Below are 23,483 nucleotides of genomic sequence, written 5' to 3' on the forward strand. Positions count from 1 at the left end.
AAAACATTGGGAACCCCCCAAAAGTGACCCCAATTTGGAAACTAGACCCCTTGAGGAATCCATTGCAGTTTTCTTGGGGTGCATGCAGCTTTTTGATCAGTTTTTATTCTATTTTTAGGTGGCGTGGTGACTAAAAAACAGCAATTCTACTATTTTTTATTTTTATTTTTTTTGACAGCGTTCACCGTGCGCTATAAATGACATATTCACTTTATTCTGCGGGGCGATACGATTACGGCGATACCAGATGTTTATAGTTTTTTTTTATGTCTTATGGCGTTTGCACAATAAAATACGTTTTGTAAAAAATCATTCACTTTTTGTGTTGCCTTATTCTAAGAGCCATAACGTTTTTATTTTTCAATCAATAAAACCGTGCGAGGACTTATTTTTTGCGTAACGAACTGTAGTTTCGATCAGCACCATTTTTCGGAACATGCGACTTTTTGATCTCTTTTTATTCCATTTTTTGGGAGGTGAAGTGATCAAAGAATTGTGATTGTGGTACGGTTTATTATTATTTTATTTTACGGCGTTCACCGCGCGGGATAAATAATGAAATAATTTTGTAGTTCAGGCCGTTACGGACGCGGCGATACCAATTATGTATAGTTTGTTTGTTTATATATTTTTATTAATAATAAAGGACTGATAAGGGAAAAAGGGGGATTTTTACTTTTATTACTTTTAAATCTTTTATTTTCTTATTTTTACACATCTTTTTTTTAACTTTTTTTTTACTTTATTACTTTGTCCCACTAGGGGACATGAGGGCAGGAGGCCCTGATCGCTATTCTAATACACTGCACTACATGCGTAGTGCAGTGTATTTGAACTGTCAGCTACTCACTGACAGCAAGCATAGTGGGTCCTGACGTTGTCAGGACCCACTAGGCTTCCGTCTATGGCATAGCCGGACGCCATTGTTTGGTGTCCGGTTGCCATAGTCACCATCGCCGGCCGCTATCGCGTAGCAGGCCGGCGATGGCAGCTTAACCCCTAAAAAGCCGCGATCTCTATAGAACGCGGCTTTTAAGGGGTTAATCAGCGGGGACACAGCGATCGGTCCCCGCTGTAAGAGCTGTGACAGCTGCTGAACAAGACAGCAGCGTTACAGCTCCTGTATGTGTCGGGAGGACGGCCGAAACGGCCGTTACTCCCGAGACGTACTATTACGTCATGGAGCGCGAACGATACAGCTGCCATGACGTAATAGTACGTCAAGGAGCGGGAAGGGGTTAAGGCTCAGAGCCCATTTTTTAAATCTGATACATTTCAATTTATGTGGTAATAACTTTAGAATGCTTAAACCTTTCCAAGCAATTCTGACTTTTTTTCTTGTGAGACATTGGGCTTTATGTTAGTGGTAAAATTTGGTCGATATATTCAGCATTTTTTTGTGAAAAAATGCTACATTTTGAGAAAATTTAGAAAAAATAGAATTTTTCTGAATTTAAATGCATCTGCTTGTAAATCAGATGGTTATACCACCCAAAATCGTTACTAGTTCACATTTCCCATATGTCTACTTTAGATTGGCATCGGTTTTTGAACATTCTTTCATTTTCATTGGACGATACAAGGCTTAGAACATAAACCTCAATTTCTCATATTTTTAAGAAAATTTCAAAAGCCATTTTTTTTAAGGTACCTGTTCAGATCTGAAGTAACTTTGAGGGGCCCATGTATTAGAAACCCCCTTAAAACATCCCATTTAAAAAACTAGACCCCTCAAAGTATTCAAAAGAGCATTTAGAAAGTTTTTTTTAACCCTTTATGCATTTCACAGGATTTAAAGCAAAGTGGAGGTGAAATTTGCAAATTTCATTTTTCTTGCTGAATTTCAATTTTTTTCTGTAACACAGAAGGTTTTACCAGAGAAAGACTACTAAATATGTATTGCCAGATTCTGCAGTTTTTAGAAATGTCCCACATGTGGCTCTAGTGTGCTCGTGGACTAAAACATAAGCCCCAGAAGCAAAGAAACACCTAGTGCATTTTGCGGCCTCTTTTTTTTTTTTTTTTATTAGAAAATATTTTAGGCAGCATGCCAGGTTTGAAGAGGTGTTGAGGTGCCAAAAAAGTAGGAATCCCCCAAAAGTGACCCCATTTTGGAAACTACACCCCTCAAGGAATTCATTTATGGTTTGTTACCATTTTCACCCCACGGTTTTTACACAGCACGTATTTGAATTGGGCTGTGAATTTATTATAATTTCATGTTTTCCAATAAGATGTAGTTTTGGCTCAAAATTTCTTATTTTCACAAGGAATAAAATACCCCATTTTGTTGCCCATTTTGTCCTGAGTGCGGCAATACCCCATTTGTGGTGATAAACTGCAGTTTGGGCCCATGGGAGGGCTCAGAAGGAAAGGACCGAGATTTGGCCTACTGGGGATTTTCTGGTGCGAAGTCATGTGTGCAGAAGCCCCTGAGGTACCAGTACAGTTGAAACCCCCCAGAAGTGACCCCGTTTTAAAAACGACACCATTTAAGGCATTCATCTAGAGGTGTAATGAGCATTTTGACCGGAGACGTACACCCCATAAACTGTAATGTGGGTTATCCTGGGTACGGCAATACACACAATATGTTGCTGCTAGAATGTGCCTTGCTCTCACCCCTTCTGAATGTTTGTCCAAGCAGAGTCTTAGGGATGGCCTCTCAGGTTTCTTCTAGCAGTGCCGCATGCCGCAGGACTTCTGGAAGCGAGGCAGTTGAAGAGTGAGATGCTGGTATAAAAATTATCCAGGTAGAGGTGGTAACCCTGGTCCAGCAGTGGGTGCACCAAATCCCACACAATTTTTGCATTAAATCCCAGTAAGGGGGTACATTCTGGGGGCTGAATACTGCTGTCCTTCCCTTCATATATCCTAAATCTGTAAGTATACCCTGATGCACTCTCGCACAGCTTATACATCTTCACACCATACCTTGACCTCTTACTCGGCAGGTACTGGCGGAATTGAACCCTCCCTTTAAAATGTACCAAGGACTCATCAATGCAAATAAACTTCTCGGGGGTGTATGCTTGGGAAAACCGGGCACTGAAATGGTCTATTAGGGGTCTCCGTTTATACAAACGGTCAAAACCGGGGTCATCTCGGGGTGGGCACGGCTCATTATCAGTATAATGTAAGAAGCAAAGTATTGCCTCATTTTTTATTTTCTTTTAGGTTCCAGTTCAGTTCTGAAGTTGCTTTGAGGGGCCCATGTATTAGAAACCCCTATCAAACACCCCATTTTAGAAACTAGACCCCTCAAAGTATTCACAACAGCATATAGAAAGTTTATTAACCCTTTAGGTGTTTCACAGGAATTTAGAGCAAAGTAGAGGTGAAATTTAATTTATTAGGCACCATATCCGGTTTGAAGAAGTTTTGTGGTGTCAAAACAGTGGAAACCCCCCAAAAGTGACCCTATTTTGGAAACTAGACCCCTTGAGGAATTCATTGTAGTTTTTCCTGGGTTGCATGCGACTTCTTGATCAGTTTTTATTCTATTTTTAAGAGGCGTGGTGACTAAAAAAACAGCAATTCTACTATTGTTTTTTATTCAAATTTTTTGACAGCGTTCACCGTGCGCTATAAATTACATTCACTTTATTCTGCGGGGCGATACGATTACGGTGATACCAGATGTTTATATATATTTTTTGTCTTATGGCGTTTGCACAATAAAATACTTTTTGTAAAAAATCATTTACTTTTTGTGTTACCTTATTCTAAGAGCCAGAACGTTTAAATTTTTCCATCAAGAAAGCCGTGCGAGGGCTTGTTTTTTGCGTAACGAACTGTCGTTTCGATCAGCACCATTTTTAGGTACATGTGACTTTTTGATCTCTTTTAATTCCATTTTTTGAGAGGTGAAGTGACCAAACAATTGTGATTCTGGTATGGTTTATTATTATTTTCTACTTTATTTAGGTGGTTAGAGTAGATTGATACAATTTGCGTAAATTAATAAAAAAAATAGATTTTTTTTTTAATGAATTATATATTTCCATCTCTTATTTAGCAGCACTTTTGGAAATAAGTATAATTTTGCGCAATTTAGGAGACTTACAAATGTAATAATAATTTTTTTACATTTTGAAGTACATTTTGTTTTCCTGCACGAAGCTAAGTTTTCAGAGGCTCATAGGTGTCAGATTGATAGAAACCCCAATAAATGACCCCATTTTTAAAACTACCCCCTTAAGGTATTTATTAAACGGTGCTGTAAGTATTTTGATCCCCACAGTTTTTTTGCAAAAATTCATGCAAAGCTGGTGATTTTTTTTATTTTTTTTAGTTAAGGAGTTTTCCAGCCAATAAAAATTGATGGCCTAGCCTCAGGATAGGGCATCAATACCTGATGTGTCGGGGTCGGACTCCCAGGACACCCCCCCCCCCCCCCAACTATCAGCTGTATTACAGGGGGCCGCAGCGCTCGTACGACACGCATTTAGCGGCGATTCACAGGTATTGCAGCCTTTTCTCTCATAGACTTCAATTGGAGAAAAGGCTGCAATACCTGTGAGTCGCCGCTAAATGCATGTCGACGATTCACAGTGAACAAGAAGAAATGAAGGGGAAGCAGTGCTCGTGCAAGCGATGCACCCCCTTCAAAACAGCTGAACGACAGGGGTCCTGGGAGTCTTGACGCCTGCTCATCAGCTATTGATGGCCTATACTGAGAATAGGCCATCAATTTTTATTGGCTGGAAAACCCCTTTTAACTTTTTTCACAAATATGTAATTTTAAAGACTTATTTCTTTGTAAAGCGAACATGAGAATAAAGAAACACCACAAAATCGATCACCCTGTTTCTCCTGTGCTAAAAAATACGCACATTGCGGCCCTAATGCGCTGCCTAGACACACGGGTAAGCCCAAAAGGAAGGGAGCACCCAATAGTGTTCAGGACACAAATTTTGCTTAAAAATGTTTCAGGCCCCATTGTACGGTTGAAGAAGCATTGAGGTGCCAAAGCGATAGAAAACCCCATAAATTACACCATTTTCAAAACTAGACCCCTTAAGGTATTAATCGAGGGATATAATGAGTATTTTGAGGCTAACTGCTAGGCATTGACATGGTTTGCTGCAGAAATTAACGCAAAGCAGAAGAAAAGCAAAAAAAAAAAACAGTTTTTTTTACACACCGTTATTTTAACCCCTTCCCGACATATGACATACAGTTACGACATAGCCGGGAAGGGAAAGTATGGAGCGGGCTCGCAGTGAGGTCGCTCCATACGATGCCGGTGTCGGCTGTATGTTACAGCCGACACTTCAGAGTAACTAGCGGCATCGCACCTGAGCGCGATCCCGTTAGTTTAACTAGTTAAATGCCGCGGTCAATACCGACCTCAGCATTTAAATCGTGAGAAAGAGGGGGTGACCCCCTCTAACAGCTCATCGCGCCCCCCGCAACGCAATCGCGGGGGGGCGATGGTTGCTATGGCTGCCTGGGGGCCTAATGAAGACCACCAGGTCCGCCATCTTTGTACACCTATTAAGTCCTGCCTCTGGCAGGGCTTAATAGATGCCTGTCAGAATCACGATATACTGCAATACATTAGTATTGCAGTATATCGTGCAAGCGATCTAACGATCGCTGGTTGAAGTCCCCTAGGGGGACTAATAAAGAAAGTAAAAATGAGTTAATTAAAGTTTTTTGTTTTTTTGTGTAAAACATAAATAAATTAAAAGTTCAAAAAACCCTTTTCCCATTTTCCCCCTAGAGCATAGTAAAAAAATAAATAAATATGCATAATTGGTATTGCCGCGTCCGTAAAAGTCTGAACTATTACAATATATCATTATTCAACCCGCACGGTGAACGCCGTGAAAAAAAATAATTGTAAACGCCAGAATGTCAATTTTTTGGTCACCTAATCTCCCACAAAAAATGAAATAAAAAATGATCAAACCGTCGCATTTACACCAAAATGGTATTATTAAAAACTACAGCTTATCCCGCAAAAAATAAGCCCTCATACCACTTAATCGAGGGAAAAATAAAGTTATGGCTCTTGGAATTTCGCGACGCAAAATAAATTTTCTTTTTTACACTTAGGTTTTTAATTGTAAAAGTAGTAAAATATAGAAAAAACGATACATATTTGGTATCGCCGTAATCGTATTGACCCGCAGAATAAAGTTGACATGTTGTTTTAATTGCACAGTGAATTCCATAAAAACAGCGCGCAAAAAACCATGTAGGAATCGCTGTTTTTTTTTTTTCATTTTCTACCCCACAAATATTTTTTTTCCTAGTAAATTATACGGCAAAATAAATGATGCTACGAAAAACGACAACTCGTCCTGCAAAAATCAAGCCCTCATAGTACTATATCGACGGAAAAATAAAGACGCTATGGCTTCTGGAATGTGGAGAGGAAAAAACGAAAATGAAAATCTGAAAGTTGTTTGTCGGGAAGGGGTTAAAGACAAGTTTTTTGCACAGCACATATGAAAATTACAAAACACACCCTAAAATGTTGTATCGCCCTGTTTCTCCTGTGTTCAGAAATATCCCCATTTGTAGCTTCAATCTGCTTACTAAATCTGTCGCTGCGCCAAAAAGGAGGGAGCACCCTTTGGCTTTCAGCGGTCAGGTGGATATAAACCCCCCGAGAAGTGATCCAGTTTTGAAAACTACAGCCTTTAAAGGGAGTCTGACCAGAAATTTACCTATGCAACTAGCAACATAGTAATCTATTGTAGGCTCACCTGAATATGTTTTTGTTTTTCACAAGAGTGCCTCCTTTGCAGAGAAAATCACTTTATTAAATATATGCAAATGAGCATTTTGGGGCAACGAGGTCATCACTGGTGCTCCAAAATGCTCTGTCTTCTTTCCCCAGTCCATCCCTTTTTTTTCATTGATTGACAGCGGCCAGGCAGTGTAATAGCCGAGTTCGCGCCTGACCCCATATTCTCCTGAACTCCTGCTTCATAATCGGCGCATGCCTGGTACTGCTGATTAAACATCAAGGGAGTACTGTGCATGCGCCGATTATGTAGCAGAGCCGCGCGCGCGTTCAGGAGACTGTGCCAATAAAGCCGTGGGCTTGGAGTAATATGAGACAGGCTGACTTTCTAGGCATTGACACTCCATATAGAAACCTGTAGCTCTTGGGTAGTATATAATCCTAAGGACCAGTCTGCCTCAAAAAGCTCAGATGTTCATCTTAAGACCCTGTTCACACTGAGTTTTACCCTTTCACCTATGACCGCACCCCTGGAGAGACGTCCCATCCGCTGGACAGGAAACCTGTGGATATAAAAATGGACACACCTCTCCACACACAGTCAGGTTTCCTGTCCTCCGGATGGAAGGATTGTCCTGAGGAAAAGCACTTCTCCTGGGGTTGCAGACCGCCTAGCAAGGTCTTACCTTATTCCACTAGGGGTGCTCTGGAAGGTATAAGTCTCCTTTTGGAGGGAGCAACCTTGAGCCTGGAACAGGTACTCCCTCCTCTCCCGGTCGATCGCCTCCCTCCTGCAGCCTGTCAAAGGTGGTTTAAGGTCCACACCGTGGTCCTTCCTCTAGCGGGGAGCGGCTTCCTGGGGTCATGCTCGGCTGGACCATGCCCAGCATTGGCGGCTTCCGGCGCATTCACTGGCACTTCCGGTCACCGCGACGCGTCACTTCCAGCGGGGTGACACGTCCAACACTCCAGGAGGCGGTGGTTCCGGTGACCCATGCGGGGAGGAGGCGCTCCAGCGTCCGGAGCTGAGGGCCTCCCAGCCAATCCATGGCCTATTTAGGCCTAAAACAGCAGGAGCTTCGGCTCCAGTCGTCTTCCTCCGTTATGGAAATGCCAGTAGAAGCACCAGGACGCCCTGACCGCTCAGATGCCAAATCCTCCAGTCTGGTACTTGAGGACGCCAGGAATATGGGGTAAGATAAAAAAAAAAAAACTCTTCCTTACTAAATACTGTTCCTCTTTCTTTTTGTACACATGTTTAGGCCAGAGATTGTACAAGAAAAAAACAGGATAAGGCCCATAACAAGGAATGTGCTATATGTAAAAAGAAACTAGCATCGTCCTATAATAAAAGGCTCTGTCAGAAATGTTTAGACAACATCATCTCAGAAGAGTCTACAAACTTAGCCACAGGTATCAAGGATATTATGAGGGCAGAAGTTAGAAACTCCCTAAAGTCCCTTAAAAGGAAAAAAGATCCACTATCTGCCTCTTCTAGCCGGATAGATTCCTATTCCTCAGCTGAGGAGGATCATCAACTAGGAGAAGGGGAGTACAGCTCCTTAGAATCCTCAGGTGAGGATGAGGGAGAAAGGAATTTGTTCCCAACAGAGGACATAGACCTACTCCTTAAAACGATAAGGGCTACTATGAACATAGATGATCCCAAGGAACCTCGGTCCGTCCAGGACGTAATGTTTCAAGGCCTAGGACCTAAGAAGAATAGAACCTTTCCCATCCATAGGAACATAACTAACCTCATTAAAAGAGAATGGAAAAATCCTGATAGGAAAGCAGGTATTCCCAAATTCCTCAAAAGGAAATATCCTGAGGTATGTAAGGACTGGGATAACACCCCTAGACTTGATGCTCCTGTAGTCAAGATTTCAAGGAAACACTCCCTTCCCTTCGAAGATCTAGGATCCTTGTCTGACCCTATGGATAGGAAGGCCGACTTCTATCTGAAAAAGACCTGGGAATCTTCTACAGGGGCCTTTAAACCAGGCATTGTAGCCACTTGTTTGGCCAGATCTCTGAAAATTTGGCTCGCACAATTGGAGCTTCATCTAAAAGACAAGACCCCTCGGGATCAAATCTTATCCTCCCTTCCAACACTTTCCAAGGCCGCAGATTTCTTGGCAGACGCCTCAGACTCTGTACGCCTTTCCGCCAGATCAGCAGCCCTGTCAAATTCTGCTGGACAAGCTATCTGGCTGAAAACTTGGAAAAGGGACACAGGATCCAAAGGGAAGCTGTGCGCTATTTCCTGCTCCGGAGATTATCTCTTTGGGCCCCCGCTTGACGACCTTCTGGAAAAAGTGTCAGCAAGAAGGGGTTCCCTGCACAAGCAAGGCCAACAAAAGATTCCTTTCGTCCCTAAGGGCCTAATCACAAAAGACCTAACCCTAGGGGACAGGACTTTAGATCCTCAAGATTTACAAGGAAGAATAAGTCATTTCTCTTCAGACCCCAAAAGGACCCTAAAAATGGGGACCAACAATGACGCCATAGAGTCCATGGTGGGGGGGTCGTCTTTCCCTGTTTTTCAAGGATTGGCAGAAGATATCAGCGAATCCTTGGATTCTAGGAATCATAAAAACGGTGTATTCCCCCAGACAGATATTTTCCCACAAGGGTTCTGAGGGACCCAGAGCAGCAAAAAATCCTAGAAATAGAAGTCCTGTCACTCATAAAAAAAGGAGTCCTAATTCAGGTTCCAAGCATAGAGACAGGTCAAGGCTTTTATTCCCCTCTTTTCCTCGTGAGCAAACCTGGAGGAAAACACAGGGTCATTATAAACCTAAAAAGATTAAATCTTTATCTGACCTAGAAAAAATTCTGCATGGAGAGTATTGCGTCAACAATAAATCTCCTCTCCAGGGATTGCGTGATGGCCTCAATAGACCTGGAGGAGGCTTACTACCACGTACCCATATGTCTTCATCAAAGATATCGGAGGGTAGCAGTGACACTCAACGGGTCCTTAATTCAACTACAATACAGAGCCCTCCCCTTTGGCATCTCACAAGCCCCAAGGGTATTTTCAAAACGAATTGCGGAAATTACCTCTTACATCAGGACGAACGACATACTCCTGATCCCATACCTGAACGATTTTTTGTTGGTTGCAGAAACATCTCAAACCTTGGCCCTACAAATACAAATAGTTTGGATGGAACATACATTTAAAAAAATCTAATTTAACCCCATCAAAAAGATCTCTTCCTGGGAACTCTGCTGGAGTCCTCGAAGCATTCCAGAAGACAAAATCAGTCCCCTGATAGACAAGATATCAGAGATCTACCTAGGCCATATGACATCATTTAGGAAAGCCATGTCTGTCCTGGGCCTCATGACATCATGCATCCCAGTTGTACTATGGGCTCATTTCAGGTCCACGCCCCTACAGTGGGACTTTTTAAATCAGTGGGACAGGAGCAGTCTCTCCCTAGACCAGCCCCTACACATCTCATCCGCAGCAAGGCTGTCCCTCAGATGGTGGTTGAACAGGGAGAACCTCAGGTGGGGTATTCCATGGAAGTTAAGCCCTACTCTCAACATTACCACAGATGCGAGTCCTTGGGGGTGGGGAGCTCATTAGGACTCCTCTTTTCTTCAGGGTCAGTGGGATCAACAGACCGTTCAGAGATCCTCAAATTACAGGGAACTGGCGGCAGTTCTTCAGACCTTGAAGAGATCCATACCAGCAATTTCAGGTCGCCACTTAAAGATATTCCAACAACACGACCACAGTGTCTTATATAAATCGGCAGGTGGGTACAAGATCGGCCTCGCTGATGGACTTATCCTCACAGATATTTTTTCTGGCAAAACACCACCTATTGACCCTATCAGCTGTCCATCTGAAGGGAATAGACAACCAGGTGGCAGACTTCCTAAGCCGAGAAAGGCTTCGCCATTCAGAATGGTGCCTGAATACAACAGTATTTCAGAAAATTGTCCTCAAATGGGGGACCCCATCAATAGAGCTATTCGCATCCAAGGAAAACTGAAAGACCCAAAGATTCTTCTCCCTAAACCCTTTAGACCACCCAACAGCAATAGACGCTTTCTCCCAGTGTTGGAGTCGAGAGGGGTTATGCCCACCCCCCTGAACCTCCTCCCAAGAGTAATAAGAAAGGTCAGAGAGGGCAAGGCCAGGGTGATATTAATAGCCCCCTTCTGGCCAAAGAGACCATGGTTCACGTGGTTGAGGAAAATGTCTTCAGACCAACCATGGGTTCTCCTGAAGATATCAGATCTCCTATATCAGGGCCCAGTAATACACCCCGACATTCAGAAACTCCATCGGACAGCCTGGAAACTGCCTAAGGATTATCCTTTCAAAGAGGATTCTCAGAATCCGTCATTTCCACCCTACTAGCCAGTAGGAAACCAGTTACCTCAAAAATATATCTGAGGTCCTGGAAGGCATTCTTGAATTTTGCAGGCAAGGGTATTAATCCTTTAACCAGACCAGATATCCCCTTTAATATTGGATTTCCTCCAGGCAGGATTAAATAAAAACCTTAGGCCTACTACGTTAAAGGTTCAGATTTCTGCTTTAAGTTCCTTCTTTAATTCAAAATTAGCAGAACACCCCTGGATTAAGAGATTCCTAACCGCTGCCTGCAGACTTAAACCCCAGATAAGATCCCCAGTTCCTCCCTGGGACTTAAATCTCGTTCTCCAGGCTATGATAAATCCACCATTTGAACCAATAGCCTCGATCTCATTGAAAATGCTGACACCCAAAATTACATTCTTGTTAGCCATTACATCAGCCCGTAGAGTGAGTGAGATTCAGGCCCTCTCTGCCTTCCCTCCACATACCCTACTGTTAGATGATAGTCATCTTAATAACCTTACCAGGATTTCTTCCTAAAGTGGTCTCTCCCTTTCATTTAGACCAAGATATTGTTCTTCCCTCCTTTTGTGATTCCCCAAAAAATCAGAGGGAACAACAGTTTAACTGCCTAAACGTAAGAAGATGCCTAGTCCAGTACCTAAAGATTACCCAGGATCTAAGATCCTCAGAAAATGTGTTTTGTCCAGTTTCAGGGTCATAACAAGGGTTCGGCAGCCAGTAAAGCCACTATAGCGAGGTGGATTAAGCAGGGCATACAATAAGCCTACATAAATCAGAAGCTTAAGCCCCCAGAGTTTTTCGGAGCTCACTCCACCAGGGCTGTGTCCACTTAGTGGGCAGAGAGAAGCATCCCTAGACCAGATATGCAAGGCTGCCACATGGAGTTCTCCTCACACCTTTTTCAAGCACTACCGATTACAACTGCATACAGCCTCTGACTTGGCCTTTGGTAGAAAGGTGCTACAAGCTGTGGTCCCACCCTAAAAATACTGATTTCTATTTTACATCTCATGGGGTGCTGTCATAGGTGAAAGGGTAAAAGATTGATTACTTACCAGTAATCGGTTTTTCAAGAACCTATGACAGCACACTACTATTACCCTCCCTATGGTTTGTGGCAAATGAGCCCTCATAAGGTAGATCGCTAACCTAAATTAAAGGATTTCTTTGTAAATATTGTATATATAAAGGTGTGAGGGAATTTCACTACTGGTTCAAAAAAACAAAAAAATAAAAAACACAACCATATAAACTATTTCTCACCCCGAGTTCTTTCGAAGACTGGGTGTGTGGCGAGGTGTGTCCCTTTTTATAGCCTCTGGTTTCCTGTCCAGCGGATGGGACGTCTCTCCAGGGGTGCTGTCATAGGTTCTTGCAAAACCAATTACCGGTAAGTAATGAATCTTTTTTTGCAGGCAGAAGAAATCTGCCTCAGAATAACTTAAAGACTTTTGAACTGCCTGCATTTGTTTCCGCGTTTTTCGCCTGTGGCCAATAAAGCTAATGCAAGGACAGCGGCTGAAAAATGCTCAGAAACGAGCGCCGCAGGTTTTTCTGCCTCCCATTGATTTCACTGGGAGGTCAGTGGCGGAAACCGCAGGAAGCAAGGATATGCTGCTTTTTTCCTGCAAGCGCCTATAAGCGGTCTGAGAAAAAAAAAAAACTTCTGCCTCCCATTGAAATCAATGAGGTGGCGATTTCGGGCATTTTTGGCCCTGATTCCGACACGTCTCCTGCGTCAAAATCAGCGCCAAAAAACTCTGACGTGACCCTAAGGCTATGTTCACACGGAGTATTTTGGGGGAGGAATATCTGCCTCAAAATTCCGTTTGGAACTTTGAGGCAGATATTCCTCTCCCTGCACGCCGATTTTCGCGGCAATTATCGCGCCGTTTTTCGCCCGCGGCCATTGAGCGCCGCGGGCATAAAACAGCGAGATATATACGCTTTCTCCTGCCTCCCATTGAAGTCAATGGGAGGTCGGAGGCAGAAGCGCCCGAAGATAGGGCATGTTGCTTCTTTTTCCCGCGAGGCAGTTTTACTGCTCGCGGGAAAAAGACGCAGACGCCTCCCATTGAAATCAATGGGAGGCGTTCTCGGGCCGTTTCTGCCGAGTTTTGCGACGCGGTTTCCGCGTCAAAAAACTCGGCAAAATACCCCGTGTGAACATAGCCTTAAGCTGGATTGGTATTGTGCTGGCAGAAAAGAAGCTTGACTGCAGTCATACCATGCCATTTCCCTCATCAGCCTGGGAAACCTCTTAACACAGGGATATTACATTATGGTGGATTGTTGCATGCTTGTTTAAGGCTCGGGCTACTTTGATTCACGCATTAATTCGTTTAGCTGAGTAAAATCGTGATCACGATACAATTTTAATAATTTGTTATGGAAAAGAGAATGCTTAGAATATTTTCAGCAGTTGCATTCTTTCTTGTCGCTTTTTTTTTTTTTCCCAAAAGAAAAATTGTAGTCAGAATCATAACTTTACTGCGATTTAAGCGCATCTTTATGTTGTTGTGTAACCCTAGCCTTAGGCTGGTTTCACATGGCTACTACACGCAGACCCCCATGTTTCGACTAAACAGAACTTAGGGGCTACCATAGGGTTTTGTGGTGATCTAAGATTGGTTCAGTAGAACTATGAGGAGTCCTGGTGGCATGTGGGACCAACATTTAATACAATTTGTATCGTCAAAAATAAGCAATCTAATGCAAAAGGAAGTCTCGTGCCTGTGCTACATCCATCCCATGTCCCAGTGAGCGTGTAGGATTACAATTGTAGTGAATTCCATGAAATAAATAATATACGAAGTGGAGAAAGTGTGCATAGAATTTCTTCTAACTTTGTCCTGGGTGTTCTTGTTTCCTTTCTTCTGCAGGCTTTCAGAATGGAAACTTTGGCTTATTTGCTGTCTATCCATTCAAATTATGATGACTGTAAGGTATTTGTAAAGACAGCTCTACATGTTGTGTTTACTGCAATGCCAATAAGCCATTTAAAGTGTTCTGTCATTTGACATTTCATATAATCAAGGACAACATATGAAAAGCATTGCATGAGTAATTAGTAGAGGATGAACAAGTACTCAATCAGATTAGGTAACATTTGGATTGACTCCGTTACATGTGGAAACATTTTTGTGGAAGTCCTCCATCAATTTATGTCTGTAAAATGAAGCTTTTGGCTTCATGTAATTTTGTTTCATATGTACAGATTTGGAAATTATTGGTAAAGCAAAGAGAAAGCCAAAACGGAATAAGTTGTCTCTAGCTCCTGTAGTTTTTTTTTTTTACCGATAAAGCTTTAGATTCCTATTTCAGCTAGTCTGTGCTACTATAAAAAAAATTGACATAGGTGAATACATACTCGCTATTGACCGTAAAGAGATATGCTAATGTCCCCAGGACCAGACTATCTATGAAGGATCACATATAATTAAGTGGAGTGGCATCCGCTAATCTTTTGTGAAGCAGCAGTGCATTGTTGGCACTGTCATTTCTCAGTTGCTACAACTATTTAAAATGTTTTCCTATTTCCTACTTGCCTGGCATGACTTTGGTTTTATGTATGAAGGAAGATCGTGGCAGCTCATGTGATTGATAGTTGCCTATGGGCTTATTCAAACGAATGAGTGTAAATTCGGACGTGAAAAACTGCCCTTTTTCACATCCAAGTGGCACCCGTATGGGACCCGTTTTCACGGATCACTCATAGACTCGAGTCTAATGAGGGATACGTGAAAATGGGCAAAAATTGTATATACCCTTTTTTTTTTTACGAGCCCTTCACATGGTCCGTTAAAACATCGGCCATGTGAACAGCCCCATGGAAACACATGCAGCCGTGTGATGGCCGTTAAAACAAAACGGTTGTCACACGGACTATTAATACATTCGTCTGAATAAGGTCTTCGTATTACAACTTGAGTAAATTCAACAACCCCTCCAGACAGTAGTGTATATTATAGATATGTAAGCTCCACTAATTGGTGATAGGAAGCAGAGTAGTCCCCATGAACCATCGTTCCTGTCACTGCTGTATTAAAAATGACAGCGTCTACTAGGCCTCGTTTTTACAGAAATGAGTAACAAGAAGTATGATGCACCATAATGACTGCTGACTTAAGGCACCCATCTCAGAAGGGAAAAATTAGACAACTTTAGTTTTTATGCTTCACTTTTAGTCTCAGACACCAAAATCCGTAAATAAAACTTTAAAAAAAGTTTATTTTTAGGCTGGTTGAGAATAATGGTGCTAGTTGCATTTGCGGTGTGATTAAGGAAAGCAACGTTTAGTTGGGCATACGCTTTAATGCTTGCTTAGGCCTTATTCACGCGAACGTGTTATACGTCTGTGTGACGGCCGACAAAAACAACGGCTGTCACACGGACCTATGTAATTCCCTGGGGCCGTTCACATGGCCATTGTTTCAACGGACCGTGTGAAGGCTCCGAGTGAAAATAGGACATGTCTATTCTATCTCTATTCTATGGGGGATGCACCTCGGACGTGAAAAACTACCGTTTTTCACATCCGAGATACACAACGCTCGTGTGAATCCGGCCTTAGTCTGCATTATATATCATAAGGTCAATTTCTTGCCATACCAAATATTTTACTTTTGAGACAAGTGTTCTTACCACAAAAATAAACTTAGGCTAAATTAAATAACATCCCAGTGATGTGATTGAGGGAAAAATAAAATATTAAACTCTTGCCAAACACAGAAATCAGCCTAACTGCGGAGTAACAAGTATTTTCCAGGATCAAATATTGATGGCCTATCCTTGACAGGTTCTCCTTCACTGCAGTACCTAGCACAGCGGCAGTCTCATCCATGCAGCTTTATCTATTGCAGCCCAGCCCCATTCACTTATCAGTGGGGATTTCAGAGGTTGGGCCCCCACCATTCACTGATTGATAGCCTATCCATCAGTGTTAAGCCTGTGTTATTGTTAAAATACGCAGAACAAGAGAGTCGCAGTGCACCAAAACCTCCTCAAAACAGCGCTGTCCATGTTTTTGTGGCTAGGTCTAGTAATGCAGCAAGTACTGCTGTAGCTAGTATTGCCGCTTTACTCAATAAGGACTGTGGTCCCATCTTTGTTTTGATTGTGGAGGTACTGGCTGTTTGCTCCCCACTGATAACACAATATGATTTCTGTGCTAGGATTTAAAGGGAATGTGTTGCCAGAAAAACATGTTTGTTTTTTTTTTAATTAAACATTTAGTGTGTAGGTGATTAAACATTGTTCAAATATTTTTTTTTTTTTTCACGAGTCAGGAAATATTATAAATTATTTCTAATTTTTAACATTTCCCATTGCTGGTCACTAGATGGAGCTATTCCCAAAATTGCAGCATTGCAAAATTGGGTAAAAAGCCCTCGCTCTAGTGAGCTCTCAGCATCCCCCCCCCCTCCTTTATCCTGGCTAGTGCCGGGATAAACGAGGGGTTTGAACGGTCTAACCTCCTACACTGTGTGTCGCCATTTTTTGAGCTAACACACAGTGTAGAAGGTTTACATACAGTAGTAAACGTACACAAACACGAACATACATAGAAATCTCTTACCTGCTCCTGCCGCCGCGGCTCCCTCCGGCCCGTCCGCTCCGTCTGCTGCCGCTGGTCCAAGTGCACAAGTCCGGAAGCCGCGACCGGAAGTAGTAATCTTACTGTCCGGCCGCGACTTCCGGTCCACAGGAAAATGGCGCCGGACGGCGCGCATTTCAAATTGGACTGTGTGGGAGCGGCGCATGCGCAGTTCCCACACAGACGGCGTACATGTTAGTGGATGGAACGGGCCCCGTTCGCAGTCCCTATGGGACTGTGGCTGCCGTATTCCATGTCTGTATGTGTCGTTAATCGACACATACAGAAATGGAAAAAAAATGGCAGCCCCCATAGGGAAGAAAGTGTAACAATAAGAAAAAGTAAAACACAAACACACAAATAAATCTAAACTTTTTTAATAAAGCACTAACATCTTTAACATATTAAAAAAAAAATTGTGATGACACTGTTCCTTTAAAGGGGTTGTCCGGGCACGAATCTGTTTTTCATACTGATGACCAATCCAATAGTAGGAGAGATTAAGTACTGCAGCACGGCTGCCATGCAGTGTACATAGCCATCTGCTTCCAGCAGTGAACACTGGATAACATCCAGTGCCCGGAGCAGCTGATCGGTGCAGGGTCTAGGTGTTAGACCCCCCCACCGATCGTATACTGGTGACCTAGCCTGTGGACAGGTCATCAGTATGAAAAAACACCCCGTGCCTGGACAACCCCTTTAATTCTAAACACTTCGTGCAAATTACGAAGTGGCTATTTTTATACCATAACCACTCACTTATTTTTGTTTTAAAGGGGTATTCCCATCTTACAAAGTGATGGCATATTGTTAGGATATGCCATCAGTTTGACAGTGGTCTGGGACCCCACTGATCCTAAGAATGAAGGGGCCCAGCCCTATTTTAGCGCTGCACCCCTTTCACTGGTTTTTCATGCACAGCAGTGCCCTCTGCCACCTGCCGTGAAGAAAACCCACCCATTTAAGTAAATGATTTTAGAAAATAGGATAGTTAAAAATTCTAGGTGGAATTAACGGTTAAAGGGGTTATCTGGTGACCTAAAATTGATGTCCTATTCTCAAGATGGGCCATCAATATTTAAATAATGGAGCTCCGACTCTAGGCATCACCGCGATCAGCTATTCAAAGGAGACACGGATCTCCGGCGAGTGCTGCTTCCCTTCTCCTTCTTGTAAAGCGGTTCACAATAATTGCAGCTTCCTCTCATTCTACAGGTTTTGGGATTCTGGCATCTCACCGATCAGATATTGATGGTCTATCCCATCAATTTTATGTCACCGGATAACACTTTTATACAGACTAAGGGGCAATTCACATATGTCCGCTGATGCCACACAACCCCCCCTGTATATGATGCCCCACAGCCCAACATGAATGCCCTACATACTCACTGATGCAGCGCTGTCTTCTTCAGGTAAGGTCTCTCGTCTTCACGGGATCTGCAAAGGCGACGCGATGACACTCACTGATGCAGCGCGTCTTCACGTGTGGTCTCATCTTCACGGGATCTGCGAAGGCGGTGCAATGACGTCATTGCGTCGCCTTTGCAGAACTCGTGAAGACAAGACATCACACCTGAAGAGGTTGGTGCTGAATCGGTGAGTCTGTCATGGAGCCGCCGATAGCCTGCAAGGGAACTTGTAGTTCCCTTGCTAATCCCCATGTCACAGATGTGTTTTTAACGGTTGTTATATGTATTGACATCCGTTAAAAACTGATCCATTGACCTCTATGGGCGGCCGTCAGGCCGTGAACACGGGCAAAAATAGGACATGTTCTATTTTTTGACAGCTATTATTCACAGGCCGTTAAACGGCCATGTGAATACACCCATAGAACATCATTGTTCTGAAAACGGCCGTGTTAAAAGAACGATCGTCACACGCCCGTTTTTCACTGTCTTGTGAATAAGGCCTAAGTAAACTAATTACTTCTCTTTTGTCTATCCTGATCTCAATGCTTATATAAGCCTATCATTCACAGGAGACAAATGGTCCTATAGATAAACATTTTGCTGCATTATAACTCATTTGACATGACTCAGATAGGAAGTTTGGTAGAAACTACAAGCTGCTTCCACCTTCAAAGTAAACCATACATTTTATTAATCTTTTTTTTTTTTTTTTTTTTTTTTTTAAAGTGTTCGATAAATATTTTATTTCTTTTTAAATATTTATATAAAGTGTTTTCTTGTTTCTGTTTTCCAGAAGTTCACCATTGGGATTTTTAAAATAAGTGGAAGCTGACTGTTACACCAATTTATATTGCTATATAGGAAAGTAAGGCTATGTTCACACGGGGTATTTTGCCGAGTTTTTTGACGCGGAAACCGCGTCGCAAAAAACGGCCCGAGAACGCCTCCCATTGATTTCAATGGGAGGCGTCGGCGTCTTTTTCCCGCGAGCAGTAAAACTGCCTCGCGGGAAAAAGAAGTGACATGCCCTATCTTCGGGCGCTTCCGCCTCTTACCTCCCATTGACTTCAATGGGAGGCAGAGAAAGCGTATTTCGCGCTGTTTTATGCCCGCGGCGCTCAATGGCCGCGGGCGAAAAACGGCGCGAAAATCGGCGTGCAGGGAGAGGAAAATCTGCCTCAAAGTTCCAAACGGAATTTTGAGGCAGATATTCCTCCCCCAAAATACTCCGTGTGAACATAGCTATTTAGGCTGGGTTCCCACAGAGTTTTTTGCAGGAGGAAAATCTGCCTCAAAATTCTGTTTGGAATTTTGAGGCAGATTTTGCTCTGCCTGCATGCCTATTTTCGTGGCGTTTTTCACCCGCGGCCATTGAGCATTGCGGGCAAAAAACGCCGCAAAATAAGCTTTCTCTGCCTCCCATTGATGTTCGAGTCGTAAACGCCCGAAGATAGGGCATGTCCCTTCTTTTTCCCACGAGCCGGTTTTTCCGCTCGCAGGAAAAAAAAACAACTCCGCCATCCATTGAAATTAATGGAATGCCTTTTCGGCCGTTTTTTGGCGCGGTTTCCGCAGCAAAAAACTCTGTGTGAACTGGCCCTTATAGATGCTACTAGAGGCCAGGAAGTTTTTGGGGACAGTTTGATTAATTCCTTTTTCAAAGTTTTGGGCAGATCAATAATATTACCATGTTGTGATTTAATAATAATGAAAAGAAACTACAGAAATGACAAGAGAACACGACAACATAGTGTGAACAAAGCCTTTAGGTCCTGTTCACACTGTTTCTTGACATCTGAATCCGCGTCAAAAAACGCCCGAAACCACCTCCCATTGATTTCAATGGGAGGTGGAGGTGTTTTTTTCACACCCGCGGGGAAAAAAAAAAGCGACATGCTCTTAATTCCCGAGCTTCAGTCTCTGACCTACCACTGAAATCAATGGGAGGCAGAGAAAGCATTTATTGCCCGGGGTGCTCAATGGCCGCAGCCGAAAAACGCCGCAAGAAATTGCAGGCCCGTCAAAATCTGCCTCAAAACTCCTTCAGGAAATTTGAGGCAGATTTTTTTTCTGCATGTAAAATACTCCGTGTGAACAGGGCCTTCTGAGATTGTGTGGTCTTTTACTTTGCAGCTGAACTGTTGCTCCTAGACCTTTCCTCTTCTTCATAGTGCAGGTCTAACAGGGTAGAAATTTGACAGTATGACTTGGTTGGAGAGGTGGCATCATATGAAGTTGTCACATTAAAGGACCGGGGCTCCTCAGTATGACTAGGAAGACTACATTGCTGTATCCATAATGTTATGGATGAAATTCTCTTTCTAACCCACTCATTATTTTTTTTATTTTTTAAAGCCTTTGCGTGTAGGTAGTTTTAAAAAGCATTTTTACAGATTTAGAGTATATTAGTTTTTAAACTCTTCCCTATATCAACATTATTAAATGTCTGTATGGATCATCAATTGATAAGCAGCTCACTTCCAAGAGTGTTTCTGCAGAGCACTCCTCTTCCTCCTCATCTCTCTATCATTTTCAGTCACATTGAATCTCATCTCATGTCTGTGACCGGCTTTGTCCGTCTGTTGTGTGGAAGAAATGTTAGTACTTACTTACTGCTTCTAAAAATGCAGGATACTGTAACTCCTCATGCACGCGACCATGTGCGCTGGCCGTGTCCCATTAGTGATCCAAGGAAAGATAGAACATGTCCTATCTTTCCCTGGATCGGAGACTCAGATCATTTTTCACGGACCTGATTCACCCGCTAAAGTGAATGGGTCCATGTAGACTATCGGATGCCGTCAAAAACGGCCCGAGTGGCACAACGGTCGTGTACATGAGGCGTAATTAATTTTAGGAAGTTGATTTCCCCTTCGCCATTTTGTGTAATAGATATTAGATAATGTTATACGTAGATAGATATAGCTTCCACAGATTCTTCTTGTTTGTGTAAGAGAAAAATATGAAAAATTGAAAATTTCTTAAAATTCCTTACCTACATGTATAAATTGTTGTGGCATTACTAGAATATATATATATATATATATATAGATATGTGTGTGTGTTTTACAGCCTGTTATATAGGGCTCAGCAGTAAAGCCTGACAATTTTCACTACCTATTTACGATAACAGAGGTATAAAATGGTGGAGTTGTCTCTGGGATTTAGGGTCTGGGGGGGGGGGGGGGGCAGGCTATAGGGCAACAACTAGAGAAATCATTTGTGTTTTGAATTGATAAAATATGGATAGTTGTCTGGGGTGGAGGTGGCCACCAAAACCATTGTTTTGGCAAAGCCACTAACTAGTCAAGATTGTGTGGTGACTGAAGCCTTGCTTGCCAAAATTGTTTTCAGACTTTCCAGTTGAATATGAAGCGAGCATTGTGTTTTCTCCAAATTTTGTAATGAACCTTTGTGCTCTTGTTTTTATTTACAAGGAGAGTGCCCATAAAGGAAATTTTCTGTACGGCAGACATTTTAAATGATCTTTTTATTTGATTTTATAATATTTTATAATATTTCCCTTTTCTCTGTACCTAGCATCTATTTTAGTATTTTACATTTATTGTTCTATTCTTTTCAGCGATGAGCAATATTTAAAAAGAGCACTTCCCACAGATGGAAATGTTAATATTTTAACATGTAAATATGTATGCAGGACATGCAACCAAACAATGCTTTGCTTTATGCATTTCCATTGCTATTTAAATAGAAATAGTCCTAAATGTGAAAGATTAATTGTGCCGAAGCCCGACTTGTTACACAGCTGCGGATTTTAATGTCTACCTCATTCTTTTCCCTTACGCCTTCAGGGAACTTTGTCTGTTTCTCTCAATAGAAACTGGCGGCATGTTTTTGAATGTACTTATTTCTTCCGTTTGTGTGGAACATTCTGTCACGTTATTCTGTAGTTGTGATTGTTCTCATTGCTAGCTAGGCAAATGCAGTAATGATTTTATGCTCATTGTAAGCTATGTTTCCTTTTTTTTTTTTAGGCTTTTCAGTCACTTCCAAATACACTGGATGAAATAGATGCTGTGCTAAATGAAGAACGGTCCAGAGCCTCTTGCTTCACAGGCCTAAATTCTTCAGTATGTTGTCTAGTTTTTCTGATAGTACTTAACCTCCCACGCTATATTACAGCTCCGTAATAATAAGCTAGGCAGCAGGAACAATATGTTTGAAATGCCAGCATTTGAATCTATTAGAATTTTAAGTAGAGTCTTTAAGAAAGAAAGAACAGAACATACTGTTCCCTTGCACCAAAAAATACTGCGCTTAACCTGGCAACTGTCGTTTGTTTGTGTTGCCATGTGTCATTTCATCTTGCATTTGCTTTTAAAGGCAAACCAGAAAATAGGAGTAAGCAATGTGTTTAAGAATGTACCTAGAGATCTTGTCTGAATTGCTCGGTCTTCGTATTTTTTTTCCCTCAGGTTGTGGAGGACTTCACTAATAGGACAAGAGAGATAGAGGAAATCACAGAGGAACTTAACAGGAAGAAAACGGAATTGGATCATTTTAGGCAAAACATATTACAGGTATTTTAAAAGGTTCTCCTCCGCAACAAGTTTCAGTTTCTTAACTCCTTGTGGAACAGTTAAGACAGAGTAGCCATATGTATTTTTTCAAAAGGCCTTTTCGTGGCAGAAAGTCAGGGTAGGGTACAGAGGATGGGCACCGTGACTGCCAAGGTCCATTGTCTCTTAAGCATTCCTTATGTACAGTTCACTGATAAGTTATTGTAACCTAATATCAATGGCCTGTGGGGGTGCAGTTGAAAAGTAGATTTGAATTTGGGGTCTTGTAAAATTCTGCATGTGTGGACCCTGTGCAGTGGTGCATGCAGTGCACTATGAAACCATATTACAGACCCATAGGTACTCCGTATCCCACCATTTGGTCCTTCTGTGAGGCACTGTATGCTCCTCCTAAAAGCAATGCATTCAGAACAGCGTACCTCATAATTCCGCATACAATTGATGCCAAAATTATTTTTTTTAACGGACTCACTCAATCTGTAAGTAAAAAAAACCTATGTAAAGTATGGTCCTAGTGCCATACACAATATACTAGTGATGCAGATTCCGAATACAGCTAATAATTTCCCTTGCTGCTGTATCTTTTACATGCAAGCTGATGGCATGATATTCATATATTTTGCATGGAGATCCTCCTAAGAAGCCAACAACTAGTTCCCAACCATGAATTGGAATACCACTAGCTGCCTGTGACCGTTTGATTCTCAGGTCAGAGGCATTCGTTGGAGCAGAGACTTGCTAGAATGCAGGAGGTACATTTTCTGCTGCCTGATCCTAAAGCTTAAAGAGGCTCTGTCACCAGATTTTGCAACCCCTATCTCCTATTGCAGCAGATCGGCGCTGCAATGTAGATTACAGTAAC

At 42.3% G+C, this 23,483-nt stretch overlaps 1 protein-coding gene across 2 annotated transcripts in view; it reads left to right on the forward strand.

Annotated features, from left to right (window-relative positions):
- The window catches only part of SMC5 (structural maintenance of chromosomes 5), a 172,253-nt gene that overhangs the window by 127,320 nt on the left and 21,450 nt on the right, over positions 1 to 23,483 (forward strand). Inside the window, exons 19-21 of one of the 2 annotated variants that reach the window (XM_075827967.1) lie at positions 13,952 to 14,014; positions 22,076 to 22,171; positions 22,517 to 22,621. In XM_075827967.1, the coding sequence (XP_075684082.1) occupies positions 13,952 to 14,014; positions 22,076 to 22,171; positions 22,517 to 22,621 (264 nt within the window). The remainder of the gene's footprint in view (positions 1 to 13,951; positions 14,015 to 22,075; positions 22,172 to 22,516; positions 22,622 to 23,483) is intronic. The other variant, XM_075827973.1, reaches the window with a different exon arrangement.

The sequence above is a fragment of the Rhinoderma darwinii genome, chromosome 1 (genome assembly GCF_050947455.1).
Source record: "Rhinoderma darwinii isolate aRhiDar2 chromosome 1, aRhiDar2.hap1, whole genome shotgun sequence".
Lineage (NCBI taxonomy): Eukaryota > Metazoa > Chordata > Amphibia > Anura > Rhinodermatidae > Rhinoderma > Rhinoderma darwinii.